At 46.8% G+C, this 27,443-nt stretch overlaps 1 protein-coding gene across 2 annotated transcripts in view; it reads left to right on the top strand.

The window, feature by feature from the left end:
• Window positions 1–27,443, top strand: part of SLC12A8 (solute carrier family 12 member 8) — a 51,003-nt gene that overhangs the window by 9,694 nt on the left and 13,866 nt on the right. For both annotated transcript variants that reach the window (XM_066190293.1, XM_066190295.1), the window contains exons 5-8: window positions 386–617; window positions 16,531–16,644; window positions 23,652–23,739; window positions 25,288–25,375. In XM_066190293.1, the coding sequence (XP_066046390.1) occupies window positions 386–617; window positions 16,531–16,644; window positions 23,652–23,739; window positions 25,288–25,375 (522 nt within the window). The remainder of the gene's footprint in view (window positions 1–385; window positions 618–16,530; window positions 16,645–23,651; window positions 23,740–25,287; window positions 25,376–27,443) is intronic.

The raw sequence follows: 27,443 nt of genomic DNA, 5'->3' as shown, positions 1-27,443 counted from the left end.
CCAGAGAAACAGAAGAATGGAGGAAACATAGGAGTTGACTCATCGTTTTCTCTCTCTGAGGAGCCAGTGTGGTTTCTCCTGGAGTGTAAATAGATGGTAGATGTTACAGTGGAACATCTGGGCTGCTGGCCCTGACAGCCAGCCTTCCCTGTTTGCCTGGGCAGTAGCTCTGCTGCCTTGGCAGTGTGCTGTCTTACAGCAATAGGGTTCAGTCCCCGCAGGCCAGAGTAACATTAAAGGTTGTGACAGCAAATGTCTGTCTGTCTGTCTGTCTGTCTGTCTGTTGTCTGTCTGTCTGAACAGAGTCCCCCACAGCCCAGCATGGGGGCTGTGGATGGGGATCCCTTTTTCTCCCTCGGGGAACTCACAGAGCTGTGTCCCTCAGTGTGTTGCAGGTGCCATGTACATCACTGGCTTTGCAGAGTCCATTGCAGGTGTCCTGAGCCTCAGCAACATCTGGGCAGTGCGTGGCATCTCCCTGGCTGTCCTGCTCGGCCTGCTGGGAATCAATCTGGCTGGGGTGAAGTGGATCATCAGGCTCCAGCTCCTGCTGCTCTTCCTGCTGGCTGTCTCAACACTGGATTTTGTCATTGGGTCCTTTACACATCTTGATCCAGGTAAAACTGGGGGTTCATTGCATTGGGGTCAGCAGACTTTAGTTCCCTGGGATTTTCTCCTTCACTGTGTGAAGTGACACTCACTTGGACGGTGATAGAGTTCAGAGCTTATATGATGTGCCCCTGTCCTTTGGTACTGATCTTTTAGAGACAACCCATAATTTCGCAAGGAGTGTTTCCAGAGCGTGACTGAAGATGCCTTCTTAATTTAAGTGTTTAACCCCAGGGATTGAGCTCTCATTTTGTGCTCTTGCTATGTTTCACTTGGAGGTTTTCTAACAACAGAGAGCATCTGTGTTTGCAGTGTTCTTTGTAGCCTTCTGCTGCCTAACTCAGCATTAAGCACTGTGCCCATGAAAATGGAGGATTGTGAATTTGAGCTATGGAGATCTTGCCAGAGACCTCTGAGGTCGCTTAGACCCTGCCTGTGCTGTGCTGTGCTGTGCTGTGCTGTCCACTCTGCTGGGTCTGCTGCCCAGGGCCGTGCTGGGGAGGGAGGAGGGAGCTGGGTGAGGGCGGGTGACTGCTGGGGTCTCAAGGACCCACGAGTGGGAGTTCTCCCGCTATCTTTTCCCAGCCTGCAGTGACAGCTCCAGCTCAGGCAAAGGGGGAAGTTCAGGGCTCCCACCTGCAGCCCTCCTCACACCAAGTCCTGTTCGCTTTCTTCTGTCTGTTTGCTGGGAAACATCTCGGGACGCCGCAGCCACTCCAGCAATAATGAAGTGTAATTAGCTGAGTAAACAGAAGGTGTCACCTTTTTCTTGGCTTCCTCTGTATCCAGCAGCACCTTGGGAGGTTGCAAGTGACCTACTAAAGTGAGTTTAAAGAAAGATCTTCAGGTTTCATTGACAGCTGTGATTCAGCTGCTGGGCTGCGTGGCAGGAGGTGTCATGTGGGTACTCGTGGCACCGATAGCACAAGTGTCATTCATGCTGCTGTTTTATTTTGTGCTGCTGCTGCTGTGGTGTGTGAGGATGGTGGTATGGGGACAGAAGCAGCTGCTCCCCTGTCAGACAGAGCCTTATGGAAAGGCATTTACGCTTTATATTTAGCATGTAGGAAATGCCTCAAATGAGAGCCTGTGAAAGTTTCAGCAATACTTGTAAATGAGAATGAAGCAAGGACAGTTGTGTTGCTGGGGTGTGTTTTGCAGAGAAAGCAAGTGACCTGCTCCCAACAGCTGCGTTTCATAGGAAGTTGTTGTCTAGAGGAAACGGGGGCAGTTGCATTTTTGTGCTGTATTTTTGTTGTCCTCATAGTAGACCTTTCTAACAGTAGAGAAGAACGAATACTCGAGGTGAGACCTGATTGTAGGAAAGTGAGCACAGGACCAGGAGGCAAGAATTAAAGGAGTACAAAAATCAGCAGGAAACATGCCCAAGCGGAGGCATCGTTGTCTTTGATTTCCTCCACTGCCAAGCACTGTCATTTTCTTCTGACAGTAAATAGAGAAAGGAAGGGAAACGATGTGTCAGAGCGTTGAGGATGCTGCAGTTTAGCCATGGCTGACTGAAGAGAGGAGAGATTCCAGTGCATGGAGGGACATCGGGCTGCTGGTGGCCGGATCCGAGCCCCAAACGCCAGTACCCCAGAGCAGCGCTGCCCTCGGGTGGGACTCGCGGCCGGACAGCTGGCAGGGGAGAGCTGTGGGGTTCACTGCTTCCACAGACGCTCCCCTGTGAGAGTGCCCGGGCGGGGGGATCCTCCTAAGTCCTGCATTTCCCCAGAAGGCCTCTGAGTGGTGTGTCAGCACCAAGGGTGAGCGCTGGGCTCCAAGGAGCCTCCTCACGCCGTGCTGCCCGCTTTCTGCGCGGCATGGATGGATGGATGCATGCCTGTCTCTGGGGATTGCGCCCACCAGCAAAGCTTCCCTCCTGCGAGGGGCATCCAGGTGGTGGTGCAGCTCCAACCTCCACAGCCAGCTGATGACAGTGACAGGGTGCGCTGCATCAAAGCCCAGAACCGAGGGAGGCATTTGGGACCCCTTTGGGATGGGCATTCCACTGAGGAATGCCATCAGGAGCGTGGAGTTGTTTTCAGTTTGGTTCTGTGGCTGCAGCAGGAGCTGAGACGCAAAGGCAGCGTGCAGGGAGAGGTGGTTTTTGACGCTGGAGCTGTGAGCTGGGTTGTAGCTGACAGCTTGTCTGGGTCGTGTCCTTGTTTCATGGCAGGTTTATGGGGTTTCAGTTCACAGCCTTGGGTCTCAGTCTCTGACCCTGTAAAATGGGCCTTGTGCAGCCATCCTGCCTTTTCCGCCACGGCAGCCTTTTCCCTCACTTAACATTTCCAAGTGCTGCGCACATACCAAAGGGCTGCACATCTGCCAAGCAGCAGTTACTTGAATTTAAATAATCTCCAGGAATGCCTGTCCATCTTGAAGGTCTTAACTGGCTGCCTTTGTGTGGTTGCGCTGGGTGGAGTCCCCTGCTCTTCTCCCCATTCCCGCAGCTCACACCCAGGCACACACCAAATCGGATATTGTCCAAGCACTCACTCCCTTCCTGTGGTTTGCCTTTATTTTTAGTCTGAGGACGGAGCATGTTTACACAAAAGGGGGCTTCTCAGCAGAGCTTCCTGCTGCTCTTTCTCCTTTTCTTTCCTCTCTCTCTCTCTCGCTGTGGCTCACTCCTGCTCCAAGAGCCAGCCGGGCTCCTGCAGCCAGGAGCTGGGACTGGAGGAGCTGAGTGGCTCCAGCAGAGAGGGAGTGCTCTGGGTCACTTGTCCAGGTGCTGCTGACCCCTCTGGGCCTGCCAGCCTGCATGCTACCAGGCTGCCCTGTCCCTCTGCCTGGCCCCCTGGGCTTTTGCTCCCTTCCACAGGCTGCCAGCAGGGTGGGGTGGGACTCACTGATTTTTTGGAGTAAATCCTAAATCCTCCCTTGGCTTCAGCTGGCACCTGGGGCTTGGTCACAGTCCCAGGCTGGGATCTCTGCCAGAGGGGTAGTGAGGAGAAGGGCTCCCTGTTCTGTCTGAAAACCAACCTCGTTGAACTGTCTCTGGCCATGCACCTCAAAATTCAGTCCCTCCTCCAGAAACAGACACCTGTGCTCCTTCTTTCAGACAGGAGAGATCCCTATTCCCTTTCTTCCTAGGCACAGGTTAGTGTTTTTAGCAAACCTAACACAGGTGAATTGAAATCAGTCAGTGCTGGACTCCTCAACCCATCACCAAGACCCAGCACCTGCTACAAATTTTCATAATAGCAATGCAGGGTTGTTTTGTCTTGTGTATCTCGGTATTTTAATGATGGAGGTCCATACCTCAAAATGAGCCTGAGTTATTTTGGGAGGAGCAGTGAAAGCAGAGGAGAGGATGCTTCTCTCCCTGACCAGCTCCTCAGAACAGTATGTGAAACTTTTTGCCCTTTTCACGTCCTGAACATTAGAGTCATGGAAAAAAGAAGATAAGCGGTCCATTTATGCCCACTATTTTATTTTCCTAGCATATCTCTGCTAATTTTTGTGTAGGGTGACTCCCAAATACTCCCTTTCAATTAGGCGCCTGCTTTCCTGTTTTGGTAGTGGCTCCCAGGTGCCCTGTGAAAGCAGAGAGGCTGTGGGAGCTCATGGGGGAGGAGGGCTGGTGTTAATTTGTTTGTGCTTTGATGGGGAGATGAAAGGGATCCCAACCTGAGCAAAAGGGGCCTAACAGCAGCCTCTTAAATGCCTGGTGGGGGGGAAAAATAAATTATCTTGTTAGTAATTCAGTAATTGTGTCCCCTTGGGCTGGGATTCCCCTGTCCTGCAGTAGATGGTACCACGTGGCTGGGGTGTGCCTGGAGCTTGGCTGTGTGGGGCTAAACCCCTCTCCTCAGGCTGGGAAATCTGAGTAGTTCATTTCTCAGAGATGCAGGGAGGTTTGAAAGGCATATTGCTGTCAGAGTGCTTCTGCTTGAGATTATTTTCCATGCAAACCACATCCTTCATGTCACCCGCTTGGGTTTCAGCTTCCCAAAGCTGCTCGCACAGAGCCCAGGAAACTCATTTATCATCTTCATTTATTCCTCTGAGGGCAAGTGCTTTGGAGGATTCATCCCCCTCCAATGTTCTATGGCCGAGCTGGAGAGCTGATGCTGTCCTGTGGGTACCACTGGTGAGGATCTGTGGGAGATGAGTTTTGCCTGGAGCTGCTCCAGCAGACAGGGAACCTGCAATTGTTCAAGTGATTTATGTATATAGACACTCTGGTGTTGTAAAGATCCCTCAAATGCTGCCTCTGGGGCTTCAATGGACTGAATTAATTAAAATATTCCCATGGATTGAATATGAAAGTGATCAAAGCATCCTAATCAGGGGCTTCTGCTTGGCTCTGGGTTGTTTCATTTTTGGGCACAAGGGATGTGCCCCAATATCATAAGAGAGGGTGCAGGAAGGATGTGTGTGTCAGGAGATGATCTGCAGCAAATCCCAGAGGCTTTATCCAGGCTGATTGCTGACTTCCTGGCCTGAGACACATCTGGAAACTGGCATCAAATCCCAAGTAGAAATCACTGTGCAAGCGGCAGCAGAAAAAAAAATAAAATCCCGCTTTGCTACTGAACAAGGTACACACCGTGGTGAGTAAAGGCAGGAGGCTGCTAATACACTCTTTATTTATTAAAAAACATGGGATTGCTTTTCCCAGGTTTTTCCAATTATAGTGCATTGAATGGCCCTGACATCACTCTTGAGTCGGGGCCAGCCTATTCAACAGTCTGGCGAAGACATTTATTAACTGGTTACCTGCCAATTGTCTGGGCTAGGAGCTGCGGGACAGATGTGTTTTGGAAAGTGATAACATTGTTAGAGGCCTTATTTAGATAGTGAGAGGAAAGCTACACCACTCTGTCCAGGTTCTCTGAAGTAGGTATTTAAAGCAGTTTATTTAGAACTAAAAACCAAACCGGTTCGGTGGAGATGTAACCCTGCCGCCCTGTTTGTAGGTAGGTTTTCCCGTTGTTTCCTTGCTGGAGGACATCCAGCAGTAGCACCGCGTTGAGGAGCAGCAGTCTCGATTGCCGGCAGATGCTCAGGTGTCAGCACAGCTGCAGCACCCCGGGGCTGGGACTGGCATCCCTGTCCCTGCTCTGCCGAGACCAGGCAGGATTCCTGAGGCCACCGCCCCGAGGCGTCTCCCAGGAGGTGGGTAAAGAGGGGAGGAGGGCTCAGGGTCTGCGGGTCCCGCCCTCCTGCACCTACTGGGCTGCCCTGGGGATGGATGTCTCCTGCATCCAATCTGCTCCTAAAAAGTTCCAGTTATGGATCCTTTGCTGCATCCTAGGGGAACCCTGCTCTAGTGACAGCTATGCCAAGCTAACCCACTCTTCCTGTAGCCTAAAGCCACTGTTTTGGGTCTCTTGAGGACTTGGCACAATCTGGTGTCCTTCCTTTTTGCATTAAACCACCTTGCCTGGAAGACCTCTGGTGCTCTTCTTCAGTCCTCTCCTCTCTGGGCTGCTCTCCTTCTGGGTGGCCATGGGAGCAAGCAGCCCTCTGCCACGTGCTGCTGAGAATGAGGAGGGTCCTGGCCTCCCCCGAAACCCTAAAATGTGCCACTGAATGGTGCTGTCGGGGTCTGGCTGGCCCAGGTCCGTTCCTGGAGCCAGGAGAAGGTTTGCTGAGGTAATTACAGGTTTAAACTTGCTCGGTAGGTAATAGAGTTCCTGATATACACAGGAGGTTTTATACACATTGATTTAACCTTTAATTTCTTCGCTGTTTCCCTGAGAAGCAATGTTAAGCTCATCTTCCTAGAACTTGTAAATAAATCCTGAAATACCTTGGTTGGCTTTGTTCCCTGCTAGACTTTGCCTTCATGTGGGCTTTCCCCATCCATTCATTCCTCCCATAAAACCTCCTGTGCAGGCTCTCCTTCAGCAGCAACTTGTTTAATGCTGGAGAACTAATAAAACTGACTGGTTTGAGGAAGATATGTATCATCCCATGATCTCTCTCTCTCTCTTCCCATTGCTGTGTTTAGATGGGACAGCTTTATTTAATTGCATTGATTTTTTTTCTCTTTTTTTTGGTGCCACTGTATAATAGTTTTCAAATGATGGAGACATTTTACCTCCTCTTTTTTCATTCCTCCAGTGTTTAATTCCAGTCACAGTTCAGCTGTGCCCAGAATCAGCTTTCCTTATTTAGGGATTTAATTTATTAAGATAATTTCTAGATATTAGATTCTTACTCCAGCCACTTCACTTCTAGTTCGCATTCCTCTCCTAGGCTAAAGAGAAAATTTTGTGTGGGAAATAGGCCCTTATCTGTTCATCCTCTCTCCTGGCTTGTGTTAACAGTTTTTGGCCTTTTTTGTCTGTAAGTAAGGGATTTTATCCTGGTTGCACCTTCACTAACCTGGATGGTGGCTCAGTGATTCTTTCTGCTTTTCTTTTTTACTCGAAATGCATCTACTGAAAAATTGATTTTTGTAAGGAAAATGTATTCTATGACTTACACAGAATTCAGTTAATAGTTTCAAACAAGCAAACAAAAAAATCCTTTTAGGTGACAACATCTTGCTCAACCTTTCCAAAATCAAATGCAGTTTGGTTTGATTTGCATTCTGAAGCCAGACTTAAGACTGTAGCTGTGTGTGTGTTGTGTATAGAGCATAACTAAAACCTTCCAAAAATAAAAACTGTCATTTTAGACACAAAATCAAAAAGTCAACAAAAGGAATAGTTTTCTTTTGAAGTCCCACTGTCATGTGGATAATATATCCATAATTTATTGTGGGAAGCTGGGAGTATGGGATGCTGTAGTCATGAGGATAGCAGAAGGCTCATGGCAGGATCTGGTGGATTAAGTTGTATCATCTTTCCTTTGAAAGATGGGGATTTGATCAGCATGGATTGGGCTTTGTCCCAAACAACACATGGACAAGCTCTGAGATGGAGGGGAGGTCACTCCAACCAGTCCAAAGGATGTGTGTCATCACCACTGAACTGCCACTCACTTTCCTCCAATTGTTGTGCCTTGACTCAGCCCAAATTCTGATCTCTCGAGCCTTGGGCTTTTCACTGGAGAAGTTCTTCAGAGCCTCCCACAGCTGGGCACTTTGGGCATGACTTCCAAGAAATATCATTCTGTAATTGATAATGATACCCCATAGATGAAAACTATTTTCCTAGAAGAAGGATGGAGCAAGGGACACTGTACTTCTTGTCCTCTTTGCAATGAATAAAATAATTTTCACCAGCTGGTTTGAATACTGCTGAACAAGCCAGGCTGAAAATACCACATCAAAAAAATCAAATAGTAATGGGAAGATTTATATATTACAGCAAAGTCTAGTGTGTAGCATGAAATAATGCAAAACATAAGAAGAATTTTAAAAGTTGAAACACCTGTGTTAAAATAGCTTACTTTTTTCTCTTAACCAGAATTTCAGAGTTTCTAACTCCAGAAAATGTTCATTTTTTGGCTTTTTGTTTGGAAAAAATTATTAAACCCCACCAACCTGTAGAGACAGAGTAAATGCCAAACAGCTCTGTTAGCTACTTCTACGGGCACATTCTAAACTTTTCCTTTGTTTAAGCAGCGCTTTTGTGGTGAGGAGCTGCCCGTGCAGGCTCTGAGTGTGCTCCTGTGTACGTTAGTGGTTTTCCACTTTCCCGAGGAGCTCAGGCAGAGATAAAGCAGGCGCATGGGGAGTTGGGCAGAAATTAGCATTTCCTCCCACCCCGTCCAGTCCTGCAGGAGATGTGGTGTGGCTGGAGTGAGCTTGGGGGGAGCGTGAGCTACCTCCTGATCTGAGAGGGGTGACAGCATCCTGCAAATGAAAATTGCTCCATTAGCGAAAGACAAACATCGGAGACAGAGCTAAGCAGCTCCCTTTGTTTATTCTGCCTTTTATACTATTTTTAGCTGCTGGCTAGCACCCAATACTGCAGGTCCATCGGCTTTAGGGAGAGGAGGTGCTCGTGGTCTGACGGCTCTCATGGCTGGGATGCTCCACGAGGAGATGGGGGTGCAGTTACCAAAGAGGATAAATACGTAAAGGAATGATGACCCCGAAAAGGTTTGGGGTTTTTTTTCGGGTTTACTCAAACAGATCGGCCCTGGCTGCTGCCCCAGTCTTTCTTGCTCGCCTGAGGGTGTTCAGTGCAGGGATCCCATGCCCTCCCATGCCTCCTCTAGCACAGCAGACCATTGCACCGCCCCATGTCAAACCTCTTTCCAAGAAGCATCCTGCAGCGGGCTGATCTGCAGGACACGCCGCCGAAACCCTGGGCAGCTTCGGGAGAGGTCGCCCAGAGTGCTTTCCCTCGACAGCGCTGTCAGTCTCCCCGCTTGCTAATTTGTCTGCTCGACGGAGCGGTGTTTGCGCTCGGGGGTGATTCATCCATCGCCCTGCAGCAGGATCGCTGGCAGCTGCCAGCGGGGCGCCCGTCCCTGCGCTGCTCCTGCTCTAAAGTGACATCTAAATCCCCCGGGTTTGACTCTGCCGGTGTTGGTGGGGACGCACAGGTGCGGTGGAGGGTGGTTTTTGGGAGAGGGTTAACGGTGGGATCCCCGGGAGCCCGCAGCAGCAGGAAGCCGTATTGTGTGTTGACTTTAAACAGGAGGTTTGGGAGATCAGCTCTGGAGCAGAAAACAGGGACTCGGGAGGAACAAACACTCGCTGCTTCAGAAGGGCGGCGATTTCCTTTTGGGTAAACACGTCATTAATCTCAGGGAGCACATTCTTTTCCATCAAAAGATAAGGGATTCGAGTTGCCTTTCTCAGGGCTTGGCCTTTTTAGATTGTTTTAACTGTGGCTTTTGCTCCTTCAATTACAGAGTGTACATGCTCTCTCTTTTTAGGTTTGCTGGCTTTATTGTGGGTGCAGAGAAAGTATTGGGTAAGGAAACTCCTTCCCTGCTTTCTTTAAATTTGCTGTAATCCTTCCTCCCCACTACCCTCTTGCCAAACTTTTTTTCCCACTAAAACCTGTCTAGTTTTTGCTACTTGCAGCTCTGACGAATGTGGGACTAAGTGTGGCGTTTGTCCCGATTCATGAAACAGTGCTGATGATAAAACAGGAGCTTATTTGTTCACAAGTGAAAAAATAGCAATGAGCTGCTCTCCCCACCCTGAGCTGCCTCATGCTGCCCCGCTTTGGTTTGGCCCTTTTGAGGCTGTCACTTACTGTGAGGCGTGGGGTGATGCTGGCTGTGGCAATTTTCAGCTGGTCCTGACTTGTGGGGTCATGGCAGTGGCAGAGGTGCTGCTTTTGCTTCTGCTCCCTGTGGCTTGGGGTCTGTGGTCTCTCTGAGTTCTTTTGATAGCGTGCTCTTTTGAAAATATGTTTGGCTGGCATTTAAGGATGAAATTACAGAGGGAATTGTGTCTCTTTGCATCCTTACCTCCTCTTCTTCCCAGCCCTTTCTGCTAAGGGCTGCCAACAGCAACATGGGTTGGGGTGGGGTAGAGCAGGAGCTGAGGAGCTGCCACATCCTGCATCTCTCAGTGCCCTGGCAGCTCAGGCAGATGCTCTGCAGCCTTTGTGCACTGATCTGTCAGTGTGGCCACATGCTGATGTGTTAATTGCATAATAGCTTCTTTTTTATCACTGCATAATCACTGACCTGCACATATTCAACACAAAAATTCCTCTCTGTTTTTTTCTCTTGCCTAGTTTAAGATTCTCAAAGCGGAAATACTGACACTGTGGGAGCTGCTAGCAGGCAGGATGTGGCCCTGAGGACTGAGATGAAGCAAAGTCATGACATCATTTGTGACATATGGAGAGGGAATGATCCTGTGTTTGCTCTTCTCCATCTGGGCTGGGCTGCACATGCCCCATCTCCAGCTATGGAGCTGTACTGCTGCCCACAAGTCCAGTGTGGAGCTGCTGTGCTCCTGGCTTGCAGAAAATGTGCACTGCTCCATGCTGAGTCACATGGACTGTAGAAAAGGGCAGCCTGGCCTTGGTGCATGTGGTCCCCTGGGTAGGCGAGTCCAGTGGTATCTGACACAAGACAGGGGCATCAGTCTCCTCAGTTTGTCCCATCTCCTCAGTCTCTGATCCCCTGCGGCCTTTCCCTTTTCCTTCTGCTTCTTCCCAGTCTTCCAGCCAGAACCTGTCTATCCAAAGGTGAAGCAGGAGATGTCCTGGAAGATGTTGAAACATTTTTGTGTTCCTTTACAAGTTCAGCAAAGGTCATGTTTATTCTCTGTTATTGTCAGCGCGGCTCTGCCGCTCAATGCCCTCTGCTCCCATGACTCATCAGTTCCCTCACCATTCTCTTGGAGAACTGGGACTTTCTGGGGAAAATCTGTTCATGCATCCTGCAGGTCGAGTGTCAGCCCACAGCAAGCTGGGCAGTGGACTGGTAGCATGAGAAAACCACCACACTGTCCTCTCTCCACCTCCAGCATTACTGTCCTCTGCCTGCTTTCCTTCCCAACCTTTCCACAGTTTTCTCATACATTTCTGCCTGCACCTGACCTGGACCAGGCTGGCAGCAGTAGAGCAGTGCCTGGGATCAGCAGTGGTAATGTTGGACTTTCCTGGGAAAAAATATTGTGAGGGCCTTGGGAGCTGGAGCTGGGTAGGTGTGAAGGCATGGCTACAGAAACAGCCCAGCCTTGGAGGAGCTTGGGGTGTGGTTGTTAATGTTGGTGTTAAATGAGCCCAAACACAGGACAGCCAGGTGTGTGCATGGAGGGATATGGAGGCTTGTGACTGTGCTGCTTTGATTGATTTAATTTTCATTCTGTTGGAAAAGGTGATTCAAGTGTTATTCCTGACCGTGGTGTCCTCTTCATGCCTCTTTGATTATGCCAATCCACTGGAGACGTGCACCATTCTCAGTGCCCATTGCTGGGTGTGCTCTATGGCACTGCAGGGCTGTGGTTGTGGTCAGCTGGACCCATGTCATTTTCTGGCACATCCAGCACTTCACTGAGGAAATTCAGAGCCACCCAGAATGTGGCTGTGTTGGTGTACAGCATCTTTCAGAGCTGTGGCATCAAATGATCCTGTGCTGTTTGTTGCCTGAAGTTAAATTTCAGTGTTTGCATAGAGTGAAGGGGGAACACAAAGATAAGGTCCTTGGGGTTTTGGCAATATTCATGGCTTTGCACCCATCTCTGCACATTCACAGTTCCTATGTGATGGTTAATCCTGTGTATCTGCAATTGCACACTGAGATGCTGAAAAACTGATTGCTGGTGGTGCTTTGGCATCCAAATTTTACTTCATTTAAGCCAGGCATGCCTAACTTTCCTTTTACAAGTGAAGATCTTGCTCTCATGTGATAAGCTATGGATAGTATGTGTGTTGGGGGACTTTGGTCACCACCAGACTGATGGGTGATGCTTATTCTGCAGGCAGGAGAAGAATTTCTGTTTCAGGGGCTTTTTGGGGGGAGAATTTCACTCCTTCCCTTCTGTAGAGCACTCCAACCTGTGTAGGAATTAGTTTGGTTTAGGACACCAAACAGTCATCTGACAGACCGCAACTTCTGAGAGTTACCAGCCTGAAAGGGCTTGACTTTCCTGTGGGGGAGTCAACAGCTCAGGAGTTCTGGGCTTGTACCTTGCCCTCAGCTTAGAGTTTGGAGGTGGAAAATGTAAGCGTGTGGTTGGTGTGGAGTGAAACTTTATCTTGCTGCAGAGGTGTGTGTTCAGATGAGGATGGCAGCTGTGGGACCAGGCTGTGAGGACCATTCCTGTTTTCTCCACAGTGGTGGGCCTGGATATCTCCAGCACCCACACCAGAACTTTGTTCTGGGTGTGTGCTTGGACTGACATCCAAGGAGAACAACTGGGTTTCAGAACTTATGCCAGAAGGGTTTAGTGGTGGAAGAAGAAATGGGAAAAAGATAGAGAGCAGAGATAATTATGCCAAGGGTATACAATTATTCTTTGGCACTCCATGTCTTACACATCACACAGGGTCCTGAAAACGCTGAGGTCAGACCTGGGAAATGTGCTGCAAGACAAACACTTCCAGCTGTTCCTCTGAAAGCAAATCTCAGCAAGTACCTTCCAGGAGGGAATGTGTGGGCTCACTTATTTTGGAAAAGAAAAAAACCCCACATTTCAAACCTTCAGCATTCACCTTTATAATTAAAATCTCTAATCACAAGCAGAGTGCAATATGGGACTGTCTTCAGGGAGGTGTTTCTTAAGGTGGTTTTCCATTTTTGCACTATTTAGCCTCTGCCTCGGTGCCAGGCTTTACTTAACCTTAAGCTTGTGAACAGGCTTATTGAATTTGGCCGGGGCTTAACTAATCTGTAATGAGCTCCAGGTTGCCTGGAACTTGGCAGCGCCACCGTGGTCTGTGCTGTTGCATAATGACCTGACCCTGTGTAACCACAGCTTCGCCTTGAGCCCCTTCTCCAAACTCTTGGAGTTCCCATTCTGGAGCCCTGGGCTTCATGGAGGGGCTGCCCTCTCAAGGGGAGTCCTGAGTGCCAAGAACCTCGTGCTTTCATGCTCTTCCACAGGGTGAGAGGTGGGAGAAAGTACAAGAAAAGCCCCAACCTGCTGGGGGAGAGAGGGCATGCAGCAGTGGCAGCCTCCCCCCAGGCATCTGTGATGGCTGGAAAGACTTCAGAGTTTTGACCATCTTCCTCCTCCTCCTCTGGCTACATCAGGCTGGTGAACAGCCTCTTGTGGTCCCTGTGCACATGTGAACAGAGGATGCTCATCCTGAAATCTCTTCCATTTCAAATTTGCTAGGTGGTTTTTACAATTTATTACATCATTTTATTAAGAGCAACTGGAAGGAGTTGATTTGTGAAGAATCACAGGAATAATTCAGATGTTTCTCTAAGTAATTTTTTCCCTATTGTTTATTTAGATCAGCTCAACCACTAGAGAAATGCATTATTTGCTTTCTACTTATTGAGTATCTAGTGATGAAAATAAATTGTTACTGCTCTTTACTGTGCATTTCCCATAAGGCTGACACGGCACAGAGAAGGAACCAGATTCTTTTCTTCTAGCATGACACAGGGAAGATTGTTTATAGCACTTCAGCTCCAGCCCTCTGCAAGCCAGCTGAGAGCAGGATCATTAAAGGCAGGATTTAGAGGCCAGGGGTTGCATAAATTGATTGAGAGCAAAATTTTTCAGACAAATATTTTGTAATGAGCAAGGAGAGAGGAATCTGGTTTGGATCTTGTACTCAGCAGTAAGCTGGAGAAAAAGATCTCCTTACTGAAAAAGAATATATAAAATGATCTTGCCTTGTTTGAAGATCAGCGTGCCAAATATAGACCCTATCGCATTTCCTTCCCTCCTCCTTCCGAAGCCTGTCCTTTTGAAGTGCACTTTCAATGGGATGTGGATAATTGACTCTGCAAACAACTGACCCAGGGCTCTGTTGGTTTAACCAATCGGTCTCAGTTGCTGATTCCTGTTTTGTTTTGGATGATTTTCAGCCCAATTGCCCCGTCAGCTACAATTAGTCGCATTAATATGACAGCTGAAAGGTCACAGATGACTTGCACTGGTCGCAGGCACAAGGGCAGGCATGAGATGTCCCCAGCATGGTGTCCTCAGCCCCATGCCAGTGTGCTCCTAAATTGATGGTGACTGCAGATCCTAGCCTGATCAAAAGGGCTGTGAGGTTTGCTTCACAGGAGGGTGATGGAGTGAGAAATGAGGGTGCAGTGACAGCTAGCACTTGGATGAACTTCTCTTTAATTAGTCAAGAAGGTTCCTGGTTCTGTATACAGGGGAACTGTAGAATGGCCTCTCACCTGCCAGTGTCGTGAGGAGAGGAAGCAGAAGTGGGATAGAGTTGTAGGCACATCCTGTGGCTCCTTCAACAAATCCATGGCTGTTGTTTTCTCTGGTTTCTCTGGTGACATCTGTCATGGCTTTGGGCTTTTGTCTCTTCCACTGAGGATTTCCACTTAGGGGAATAAAGCAGGAAAGGGAACAACATACAAGTGAATGGAGCACTAGGAGATCATTTAATTTCTTAAGATTGATAGGGGTCAGAAGCACACAGGTGCAGGTGGGACATTGGACTCGTGGGTCTCATGGTCAGTGTGTGGCCACAATATGGCCAAAATGGTACCACAGATAATGTAGTCTGGTTGTTCACGGGTCTGTACACTTGGCCTTTTGTATGAGGAAGGAAACAGAAGGCACCCAAAGTGCCTCATGTGAATTATACAGCCCCAAAACACCATTGCAAGACTCCAGTTGGAGCCGGTTTACTTACAAAGTGGGACTCTGTGCCTGGTAAGGTTCTGCAGCAGTCTGGTTTTGGTTTGATGTTATTTGGCATTTTCTTAACTTCCTGGATGATGGAAAAGGGCATGTGCGGATTCAATCTGAAGATGACCCCCAGCTGGGAAGAGCTGGCAGCAGCCTGGCGGAGAAAGTCAGGATTTCAGATGACCTCCACAAACTGGGCAAATGGTGTGAAAAGGACAGTTGGTGATTAGGGAAAACCTGAATGATAGGAATATGTGAGACTAAATTGTCGAGAGAGGCTAGAGTTTGCTTCACAGGAGATTTTTATGAATCAGTGGGGCAAACTTTTGTCAAGTGGCATAGATGCATTTGATGCTGCTGCTGGTTGGAGAAGGTCTGCAGATTTTCATGGGGTAAGATGAGTATTTTGCTCATTTTTAATTGAAATATTAACGTTTCTGTGAGGAGCACATACTTGGTGAAAAGTCCCTTGCCCATGGACTAACACTTCCCTTGAGGAGTTTGGTGGGAGCTCTGCAGTCAGGCCATGAGCTGTGCTGTCATGAGCATCAATTCTGGTTGAAGCCACACAAGTCTGGACTTACAAGAACATACAGCCTACACAAATTCCCCCTCTATTTCTCCAGAAACTGCACTTTCTGCAGACATCTGTGAGGTCCAGAGGTCAGTGTGTTGCGCTGAGCTTGTTCCCTGTAAATCTCATCTGGGACTTGCTCCTAGTGAAGAGAGCTAGTCCTTTTACAAAGCCTAGCAGCAGGAAACCTCTTCTATCAGTCTGTTTCCATCCACGTTTAGGCAACACAATGAATGCAGATGTCGTAAGAAACTTCTGATTATCTATAGGGTTTTTCTGTGAAAACTTCAAAGCTCTGTGGTTAGTTATGTTCTGAGACTTTAAGTTCATATGTCGTGTGCTCAGAGCTCTGATTTAATGTTCTGGTTTAATCTACTGCCCAAACATCATTAATGTTGTCTTTGAGGCATGGGACAGCTTTGATGGAGTCTTTTTTTAATTTCTGACCATCACCCTGTGCAGCCATAAACAACATCCTGCCTGTTAATGAGAAGATTCAAGTTATTGGAGTCACATGTCTTGTGGAAATAGATTGTAGTGGCAGGAGAAAAAAAAAAAAAAGAACTGACTTTGCTCACCTTCCAACCCCAACTGGCATGAGCATTGGATTACTGACAGGGAGGAAAAGTTTCCATAGATGAAGATACTCCATTAAAGAGCAGTGTTGCCTGTTAAAAATTATTATTTAATAGCCACACCCATTAATTCCTTAACCTGCTTTTGTGAGTTATCTTTTTTGTCTGTAAGCATCTAAAACCTTTCCTAATTAATGCCTTGCACACCAGCTGTCAGGCTTAACCCTTCCTAAGAAATTGAGGTTTGTGGAAGAATTTGAGCCATCCTTCAAGTGTGCAGTGAGGGAGTAGGATCCTCCACTAGATACCCAGTAAACCAGGTGCATGACATTGGTATCCCACCGTTGCTTTCCCCTCTCCTCTGTCTTCTGTAAAACTTGTTTGGAAAGTAAAACCTGTGTGTGCGTGACCTTAGAAGGGTGGGGCAGGAGTGGCAACCCTGGTTTCTGCCTTCTTCCCCACCAAATAAGTTGACGTTCATCCTTTCAGATGGTCCTTGGAAGCACCCCCTGCAGGTGCATGTGTTTAGAGGGGGGTGGTCGGTGAGAGCAGCTGGAGGGTGTCCTGCAGCCCTGGAGATTCCTGAGGTTCTCCTCTCACCCTCCATGTCTCCACAGAGCACGGCTTCGTCGGCTACTCAGAAGAGCTGATGTTCAACAACACACTGCCAGACTACAGCCAGGGGGAGTCCTTCTTCACTGTTTTTGGAGTGTTTTTCCCAGCTGCCACAGGTACAGTTAATTTTTATCCTCACCCTTTTTCCCTCCACAGGAAGATCTTGGAGATGAACAGAAGCAAGGGGAGCTCCTCTGGGCTGGGAGGCAGTGGGCAGGACTGTACTCAGCCATAGCAGACCCAAGTGGTCAACTAAAATGTTCAGGCTTCCTTCCAGCATCTCAAATATTTTGGACTCCTGTCTTGTTCTCTTGGATGTGCTCTTCTGTCTCTGTGGTTAGAAACTGTTGGTGAACTCTGTGGGTTGATGTAGTCCTGTAAATCCTTCCCTGTCAAGGAAAAGGCTCAGGCACTGATCTAGCCCAATGCTGTCAGGGCAGAAGGTATCAAGCCTATTTAAAAGAGCTGATCATGATTTATCCTATCAGATGAGCCTTATGATTTTATTGCACTGGGATAGTGTGAAGGGCACAGGAGGACTTTCTCTCCATCCTTACCTTAGCTGGTGACTGAGCTGGGCTGATGCCATTGCCCATGATGGATCCACCACTCGCTGCGTGACGTCACAGGTTCATCTTTGTATGTCATCAAAGCTCATAATTATGGACTTAGTTAGATACCTTTGTATTATTCATTCCCTTAAATTACCAGGAAGATGCATGTCCCCTTTCCAGAACTGACAATCTCTAGTGGGAATGCAGTAACTATCAGTTGAAGTTACAATACCTTTTGTGGATATTGGGTGTTTTAAGCTATAAAAAGTACTGATTATAAGCTGTTTCCATAGTGATGAATCCTTGGATTACAGAATGAATTTTCAGAGGATTAGCTCTAAGCAACTCACTGGAAGTTGCAGAATTGCTGCGGTACAAGGAGACAAACGAAAGGGTTTTGTGAAACACATGGTACTGGAGGAATGGTCTGGTAGCAGAAGTCACTTTGTCAGGTGCACCTAGTGCAGGACTTCAAATTTTTCTTTGAGGTCCTCTCTCCCACCTTATCAGGCTGGCTCTTGCCTCTGTAGACTTCCTCCTGGAAAACTCACCTTCCTGAACTATTAGCAACATGGAGAAGATGTCTTCTGCCCTCTTTTTTGTTGTAATTTTTTATTGGCCAAGTGAGTCCCCAAGAGAAAAAGACGTTCCTTGTGAGCCACTGGTGTAGGAAAGCAGGTTTTTCCCAGTTCCTTGGTTATAGAAGAAGGAACAGTTATGTCAAAACTGTGCAGAAAATTGCTGTGATTAACCATATTAAATTTTGTCACTGCTAATGCTTGGCTGCTAGGAAGAATGCCAAAGCTAATAGATACAATTTGTTCAAGGCCCTGGCAGCCTGTTGCTCTGTTTAGTTAGCAGTAGTAATACCAGTAGTAATGTCAAACATTCTCTGAAAATACAGTTTGGGATGATGTATAATTACTTCAGTTATTAACACAGTTTTTTCATGTGTTCTTTTTAATTGCTTGGTTATTTACAGGATTTAAATGATTCCTTTGGGGTAGCAGTGCCAGTGGTACCATATAACATCACTATCACTCCTGTCATTGCTGTTTGGAGCACTGTGGAGTTCAGGAGCCCCATAAAATGCAGGGCTGTGTTTGCTGCTCTGCATGGAAGAGCTTGTGGTCTGATTATGAAATTTCTAGGATGGGAGTCAAGGCTTCCCTGCTGCCAGTGCTGCTGCTTCAGGGCAGGCAGCATGCTGCAGAGGTTGAGCAAGTGGCGCTGAGGAATGACAGGGACAGGTTAGCACTGCTCCCAGGCAGTCCCCTGCAGGCTGTGGTCCTCCCCACCACCATCCCCCAGTGGCACCCACCTCTTCTGGAACTCCCACAGTGTCCTGGCTGAAGCACTGGGAGCAAAATCCTTTGCCTTAAGATATAGCAGAAATTTAGGAAGAGTTTCAGCAAAACAATATGCTGTTTAGTTTTATGGGGTTACATTGAGCCAATTTGAAACAGTTCTTTGACCCACAGCAATGTTCTGTTTATCTTTAATTATTAAATGCTGTGTTTACTATTTTTAATTTTTAGCATATGCTAGTGAACAATTTAAGATGCTATTTTGATAACAAAGTTTTTAAAAAGAATATTTTGGAAATTGTGAAGCAAATTGTTTGGGCCTTTTGAGATGAAATGTTCCTCTTTGAAGTGAAACTATTTTGATCTCTTCAGAATAGGCTTCTTCCTCTCTCTCTGAGATGGCTTTCTGAATTCAACCAGTTTAAGTTTGTTCTCTGGGATATACTGAAAAGTGGTTGTAAGTTGCCCATTTCTGCCAGACACAGCAATGAAACAGAACTGTCTGAAATGCAGGCTGGTAGCTGTAACAGCAAAGAGTGGCAGCCACTTCAGGAGAGGGGAGCAGGGCCTGTGAGGAGACCCTTGCCAGGACCAAACAGGCAGGAGGAGCAGCTGGGGACATGCTTCAACTGATGGGTGTAGGATGGTCATCCCAGCCTTTTGCAGACCAGTAGCATCATGCTGCCTCCTACAAGCATCCTCCTTGGATTGTTTTGCTCCAGGTCAGGTTGTTTGCTCTGTCCTCTGTGTTTCATTGGTAGGACTCCAGCAATGAGAATGAAGTTACCCCAGTTTTACGGCTGAGCGCTGGTAATCAGAGGCTGGTCTCTTTGCTACCTGTGCAATAGACAAAACCATTGTTTTAAGCCACTTAAACCATTAAACAGGTAAAACCTGTTTAAACCATTTCAGCTGGATGTTCAGTGCAGCTGGCTTTATTCCCCCAAGTTTGTCATTTAATCATCAGGAAGTAGCCAAGAGATCCAAAACATACATCTCGGGCTGGCCTAAATGGGAGAGCATGGGCATGGAAGACTCAGACTTGCTGGCTTCAGTCAAAAGACTGAAATATGCACTGTGAACGTGCCCCTATAGAGATGCTGTGCATTAACCAGCTGTTCTTGTGCATGTTTGTAAATACCTTCTCAATACAGACATTTTGCTGCTGTGCTGTGACGGGTGAACACTTGGATACCCACCCAGCCAGGGCTTTTCAGCAGGGAGGGAGTCTTGGGAGCTGCCTTCCCACAGCCAGCTCCCAGCAGCAGTCATGCAGCCATCAGTGCATTCTTAAAATTAAGATAACTGCAGTTTCTGCTGTGCAAAAAATGTTTTTCTACTAAATCCCCACGGTCTTCTGTCTAATGAAAGAATTGTGTTGTCTTGTGATACAAGAAAGTAAGGTGTCGTTTGAAGCAGCGTTAGTGGAAAATGTCACTGCACAGAAACCAGTTCTGAAATAAACTGTATCTGGCACTTGCAAAATGACAGCAAATAGATTTAGAAGTTTTGGTTAAAGTTATCAGATGATGTAAACTGGCAGAACTCCATTGAAGTCTATGGCAAGGTGCCAGCTTACATCAGTGGAGAAGTTGGCCCTTAAAAAAAATTAGCTACAAGCCTTATCTAAGATTTTCCATTCTTCACCTCCTGGGTGAAGGAAAAAAACCCACCTTTTGTATTTTATAGTACATTCACTGAAAAATGCACTGGGCGTTTGCAAGAGCGATCATATCTGCAGTTACAAGCCATGGCTGCTGGAGCTGATGGCTGTGTCTGACACACAGTGTAGGTGGTCCCCTCATGCACGTATCCACCTCCTGGATGATGCCCAGGACCAGATTAACTGGGAATAGCAGCAATGTGCAGACTGTCTCAGCCATAATTTCCTGGCTGGGTTGACTGTGTTTTCATGCTTCTTTGTCCAGAAGCTTTGTCACTATCTGCTGTTCTCTAAGATAATAGCCAGTGTGGAAAATCCAGCCTGCTATCTCACTGAAACAGAGAGGTGGATAATTTTCTCCATGGACAATCTGCAGATATGATTGCTTGAGTTCAGAAGGGATTGGCCATTTCCCTAGGGGTAGGAAGGAACTTCCCTTGTGTCTGAAGGAAGGAACATCCCGATTTCTCTGTGTTGCTGAGTTTTAGATGCAAGTGTGGGGATTGTCCTCTGTCGAGCAGCCAGAATCTCTGACAAGGCCTTTTGTGGCTTCTTGCAAGTCAGACCCTCCTGGCAGGGGGTAACTGAGGCCATGAATGGCAGAGATTGTTTAGGATGTTATTTTTTTTAATTAGTCAGGTTGCCCTTTCATTGAAAAGGGGGTTGCTTAGGCAGCTGCTTGCAAAAGACCCTCTCAGAACTCCTCTTTGGAAGCTGTCATCCTGTCTGGAAAAGAACGTTTTGGGTGGTGGTGGAGAGGTGGCTCTGGCATTGTCCATACATCTGTGCTTCCAGATTGTCCATACCTTTGCACTGGTCGTGTCAGAGTCATAATTGCAGCACAGAGGAGATGGCTTTGGCCTGACTGGCTGAGAATATCTGAGTTGGTTCCCTCTGTGGTGGCCTTGACCTTTGGTTGTGGAACCCATGAAACTCTAGTGACCTCTTGGGAGCCCTGACAGAAGCCAGTGGTGTGCAGTGGCCTGGGTGTGACCCCTGGTCACTGCTGGGCAGGAGGTCAATCATCAGCCTCAAGATCCTCTTTATGTGGGCTCTGGGAAGTCATCTCCTGGCTGCTCCTGAGCGTGCGTGGGTCTGTGGGAGGGAGGCAAGGAGGGAGCCCAGGCTGTGCAGTCATCACCGTGCCGATGACTCACGTCTTCAGCTTTTTAATGTTCCGTCCAGAAAATGCCATTTTGGTGTTTCCCCTGTGCTTTGCTGAGGCAGGACTTTGGATGAGGAAGAGGTGACTCAAGCTGGAAGATTTAAAGGTGGTGCCAGATGTTTGAGAAGCTTGGCCAAGGAGCACATGAGATTAACAGCTGTCTTCCTGACAATAGTTTGTTCCCTTTGGAAGAAAAATTCTGAGAGAATTCTGAGTTTTCTGCTTTGTCTCTAAATTGCAAAGTAGCATGTCATCAAAGAGTGCTTCATAGAGACTTTATTTAGCATAGTTGTGACCATTTCCATGGACTTCTGCCTTGCTAACTTTTCTCACCTCTAGCTAAGCCTGTTGTATAGCTGTTTGAAAGGAGCAGGGCTTGAACACTGCATGGAAGTGTTATCTAGAGAAAACCAGAGCAGTTGACAGGCTTTTAGCTGTGCTATTCAGAAGTACATCCACAGTATAGTCTTCCAGGAGAAAATTAAGAACTCAATTTGTAATGCTTTCAGTATGGTGTCAAGGATTCAAATCTGGTCTGAATTTGGAGGAAAAGCTCTTCCAGGAGCTGAGGAATGCCAGGATTCTGTGGGGACCAGGGAATGGTTGTTGGGGCTCTGGCTCCATGGTGGAGATGACAGGAGAAGATGGCTGGTGAGTGGACTTGGTCAAGGGGGGAAAAAAGAGATGATCAAGGAAAAAGCATTAATAATAAAAAAATAAAGTCCTGGATCTGTTTGGCAGCATGAGAGTGCCTTTTGCTCATTTATGTGCTGTCCTCATGGCAGGGCAGTGAGGAGAGGAGGTATTACAAGTCCCTTTGAGCAGATGTGGAGGTGGTGCTATGAAGATGCACAGCAAAACCTGGGACAGAGCAGAGCAGAGCAGAGTTTGTGTTCCATGATTAGCAACCATTGCTGACAGCCCATCAAAGGCCAGGGTCTGTAGGGAATAGGGAAGGCATCCATCTGGCTGATTTGGGTTTGTGCCCTTTACTCTGAGATTGGTCCCATGGCTCTTGTCTCTCCTTCATCTTGGGAAAAAAACTCTTCCAAAGCAGCTACCAGTGTTTGAGCTTTAAAGTGCAACGGGCTGTTGCTGATTTCGAGCTGTAGTCACTCAGATTTGCAGCTGCAGAGACTGACTTTGTCATTCTTATGCCCTCTGAGCACGAGGAATGGCTGCCGGGTTGGCAGCCACAGTGGGCTGGCGTGCGGTCGGTCCCCTGCTGCCGGGGCTGCCAGATGCTGAGAGTGCCATGGTGCTGGCATCCTTCTCCCCATTGTTCTGTGGTGATCTCACCCTGGCCCCAGGGACCGTGCCCTCAGCACTGCTGGCTGGCTCCTGGCCCACGTGTCCTCATGAAGACATCAGTCTGACATCCTGGGGGGAGGGGACAGTGGTGCACAGAAGTTAGTGTCCTAAAGTCTTTGGTCCTGCCTTCAAATTGTCCAAATTCTCATTGGGATTCTAAATAACAGATTGCTGTTTATTTATTTTTTATTTATAGCACGTATCTGAAGGCTTCTAAGAAAACTTTTGACATAATGTGACAGGGGAATCTCTGTTTTCTTGACAAGTCTGGAATGACTCCTCCTTCAACTATGGATAAAGTTCCTTAACCAACCTGTACCTTGGCTTTCTAGTCTTAATGGAGAGACTCTAATCCTCTGCTTCATCCTGTTTCCCTCTCTTGGGTCTTTAGATGGTAATTTTTTAGGCTAAGGACTGTCCCTGATTGTATAATACCCTGTACCCTGGCCTAAAATAACAGTTCAGTATTTTATTCTTAGTCCTGCCATGTGCTTTCTACGTGACACTGGGATAATCACTTGCCCTCTCAGTGTTTCTGTTTTCCTATCTGCAAGGCAGAGATAATGCCTACTTCCAAAGCAGATCCCTTGGCTGGAAGGTGCCACCTACGTGACGAGAGCGCTGTTATTCCCTCTGCTAATGTGATCATCATTTAACACGGACAGGACAGTCTGTTTTGTTAGCAGTGGCTGTCCCCTGTGAATGCAGGGACCTGTAATGGATCTGGTCTGGGGGTTGTACCACCTGCTGCATGTGCTGCCCTGATGAACAGTGGCATTTCTCTTTTCAACAACTGGGCAGCATTGTCTCCTGTTAGGTTTGTATGAAGATAAGATGGGTTTTGTTCACATGCTGTTTTCCCCCAGCATTGTTCGAACGGGACAGAGGCTTCTTTGACGTGTTAGTGGTGCCTTGCTTCTGTTGAAGACATGAACAGTGTTTTACCAGGCAATTGATGGGAGCCAGTATTTGTCTGTGTGGCAGTGCAATGAAGTGATATAGTTACTGTTCTGAAAGAATCAATGAACTGATTGATTAAATTATATTACATATTGCAATGTGTATTATATATATACTATTACTTAGATTGACTCTAAATTGCACTTGTGTCTGCAAAATACAGGTGTGATGGCTGGGTTCAACATGAGTGGAGATCTCCAGAAGCCTTCCTCCAACATCCCTCTGGGGTCTCTGGCTGCTATTGGCACCTCGTAAGTCACTGATTGGGGAAAATTTGCTCTGGAGACTGCCCTGAGTGTGACCAATCCATTTCATATTCCCATCAGCCTTTTATTACTCAGCCATCTGGAAAATTAAAGTGTGGCTCTCATTCAAATTGTCGTCCATTACCACCACATTCTCTGGGTGGGTTGGAGATGTTTGTTCGTGTGGATGTACTCAGTCCTTCCGCTGCTGGGTGGGATCTGTGCTGCTGCTGGGATGCTTGTGCTGCTGCAGCCTGGCTGTCCCAGAGTGGGATGCAGAGTTCTAGAAGGCTTGGGAGGGGGATGATTTTGTCATTCACTGCTGTTGATTTCAAAGCAGGGAGGAGGTTATTGCTTTTTTATTCTTTTATTAATATTAGTATTATTTTATTCCCCTTGCATTCTTTTTCTATATAAATAGAAAAGAAGTAGCAAAATTTTGTATTTTTTATTACGGGAAAAATGAGGCCAAGAGAGGTGAGATGACCTACCCACCTGCAAGACAGGGCAAACAGAAGCCTTGCATCACCAAGTCATGCTCTTCCCAAGGAAATGCTCCTTTCCAGGAGAACTTTCCACTGCTGCATATTTTAAAAAAAAAAAAAAAAAGGCAAAAAAAAAAAAAAGCTCAGCTCTCAGTAGGTTTTCCTGCCTGCTTTGATTGCCATCTAAATTGCCTTTGAAATGATTTCTTTTTATTGTGTACCAATGTTCAGTCAGGAAGGAAGATTCTTCACAACTTGGAGGGATTCCCACTGAAGCTGGTGCTTGTTTTAAGAGGGGGGATTCCACAGAACATAGAAATATCACATGAACCCATCTATCCAAGGCTGTGGTCATTCCCTTCTCTGCTGTCTGGGCTTTATAGACATAATTTTCCCCCAGCCTGAGTATGGAAAGGTCAGAACCCCAGAAGAGGATCCTGGCTGAGGCTGCAGAGCAGGCTGTCTGTGCTGTTAATGTTACTGCCAGATGGGAGGACCTGTGTACCTGCAGATCCACAGGATCACAGAATGGTTTGGGCTGGAAGGGACCTTTGAAGGCCATCCAGACCAGCCCCCTGCAATGAGCAGGGGCTTCTTCAACCAGATCAGATTGCTCAGAGCCCCCTCCATCCTGACCTTGATGTCACCATCTATTTGGGCAGCTTATTCCCATGTTTTACCACCCTTATTGTAGAAAACTTGTTCCTGACAGCTAGTCTGAATTGACCCTCTTTTAGTTCATACCATTACCCCCTGCTGTTCTGCTACAGGCCCTACTAAAAAGTTTGTCCCCAGGACTGGGATATTCCCCCCCTGCACACCTAAGGGGTGGGTACCTTCACTTCGGGGTACCTGCAGTCATGCTGCAGCTGTGCCTGGCACAGCATAGTGGGTAAGTAAAATGGATTGGTTTCAAATTTATCCCTGAAGCTAAATCATTCAGGGACCGTGTAGAATGATTGAAGACCCAACTTGTGGGCATTTGACTGTCTCCTGGCTCTCCCAGTGGCAGAATTCTCAATGGTCTCGTCTTGCAGTGAAGAAATTGGTTTGTTTTTGTTGTTTGCAGGTGGTTTCTGTACATGGTCTTTGTTTTTTTGCTGGGAGCCATTTGTACCCGTCAGTCACTCCGCTATGACTTCATGATAGCAGAGAAGGTAACTTGTGGTTTTATATAATGGTGCTTTCAGGTTGCCATCTGCCTCACTGGATGCTTGAGTTTTCCCAAAGCCTTAGGAATCTGGGTATGCATCCCTCATTAAAATTCAGGGGGATTTCCCCGTTGCAAATCCCAGAGTACAATTGATTTGAATAGCCTTGCATTCACCAGCATATCCCGTAATGCCAAATCTTGGCATAATCACCCAGCAATAGCTTTAAGAGCTAAAGTATGGTAATGTGGTCTAATGATAAATGCTGTATTTTATTCAATGTATCCTTTCTCGTTGGTGAAAGCTTAGACCAAACTGAAATCTCTAAAGAACCCCCCTGCTTATCTTTACTAAGTCAAGCAGAGCTCACATTTCCATATCGAGCGGGCTGTAATTGCAGGGCGAGCAATAGGATTATTAAACTCGAGACATTCCACACAGAGTATTTTCACGAGGGAGGGGGTTGTAGTGTAACACACAATGAGCCTTACCACTGCAGGCCTCTAAAAAGAGAGCAAGGGATTTTGGTGTGTGCCATTGTCTTTCTTTGGATGGGATGTAGAAGGTCTAATTTTCTGTTATTCTGTATTATCCAAAATCATGATTTCACTGTATTTGACGCTATTTTTTGTGATTCATTTGAAGTTGAGAAGTTTACACAGTTTGAGGTGTAACATGGTTTTAGTCTAAAATGTCAATTTGAAACTCTGGCTTTGTTTCTTAAGTAATTGCAGCTCTAAACTTCTTCCACCCTCCAAATAAACTCCCAATTATTGGTGGGGTTTTGCCACTTCCTGCTGAGGTAAAAAAATCCACCTCTGTTTCAGGGAAAAAAAAAGAACCTGCCTTCTCTAAGGCAACCTCTTTGTATGTGTGACTTAATGGGCAAAAAGTGCAGTAACCAAAAGAATCAGCTTTAAATGAATCTGCTGAAGAGAAACAGATTGTTAAAGCTGTGTTTTAACTTCAGAACCCTCAGGGGGAAAATGAACAATCTCCTAGTAATGAATGAGAAGATATTTAATAATGTCAAAAACAAGAAAATAAACAAGCAAACACCTCCCTCCGAAGAAGCAAATTCAATTTTCTTTCCCCTAATACAGAACAAACAAATGGTGCAATATTCATGTTTCTTCTTTGAGTTATTACAAGAGGCTTTAGATTTTAATGACTTTGGAGAGAGGAATGGGAGAGAGATCATTGGTCCTCCCAGCTCTCCCTTTCTATCACAGGTGAGCGAGTGCTTGGCTGCTTTTCTCTGTTACACTATTTGTTTGGCTTTTTAAACATAAAAATGAGATTCAGTAATTTTGCTTCTAATGAGCTCCAACTGCCAATTCCTTGCAACGTATTCACACTCTCTATGTTCAAAACCCATAGCAAAACCTTTCGTCAGCCTCAGTGAAAGGGACTCTTCCCCTCTAACCCTGATTTGAATGTCAAGTAGCACATTTAAATGCAAGCATTTTTGGCAGCTAAAATAATATATGGTGTCTGGCACAACTGTTTGTTTCTTCCGAGTATTTCTCAGAGCAGGGTAGGATTAGAGGAGAGGGAAGGGAGGATTCCCCACTGAGTGTCTGTCTGTTGGTCTAATGAGAGCTGGGATCTGCTCATCTTTGCCTCAGGTTCCTTCTGTCCCACAAGATACAATTCACAAGGCCAAGTGGATTTTCATGGGGAAATGCTGTAGTAGGAAGTTTGAACAGTTCTGGATCATGACATTAATTTCACATGCCTTCCCCAACAGCAAGCTTTTTATGGCTTTTTACCCAATCTCCTTTTTGCTGCCTGCAGATTTTGTAGATAGGAAAACGGTCAGATGTGGCTCAAATCATCTTTAGCCATGTAAATTTTTGTAATTCCTCCTTATAAAGCATGTGCCACCTGACTTCTATGGGGGCAGAAGCTGAGAGGACTTGTGTTCATTTAGACCCCCTTTTCCATGGAAGGAGGTGGGAGCAAAGGACGTGTGGGATGCAGGGGACCTGCATTTGATGACATCCTCTGCCACAGATATTTGTCTGCACCTCCAGCACTCACTTCAGAGGAGTATGGGCATGTTGGATTTGGA

Source organism: Chamaea fasciata, unplaced genomic scaffold (assembly GCF_029207755.1).
Source record: "Chamaea fasciata isolate MVZ Bird 193981 ecotype frontalis unplaced genomic scaffold, bChaFas1.0.hap1 SCAF_8, whole genome shotgun sequence".
In the NCBI taxonomy this organism is placed as follows: Eukaryota; Metazoa; Chordata; class Aves; order Passeriformes; family Sylviidae; genus Chamaea; species Chamaea fasciata.
The sequence above is the reverse complement of the archived record's forward strand: the minus strand, read 5'-3'. Positions and strand labels throughout refer to the sequence as shown.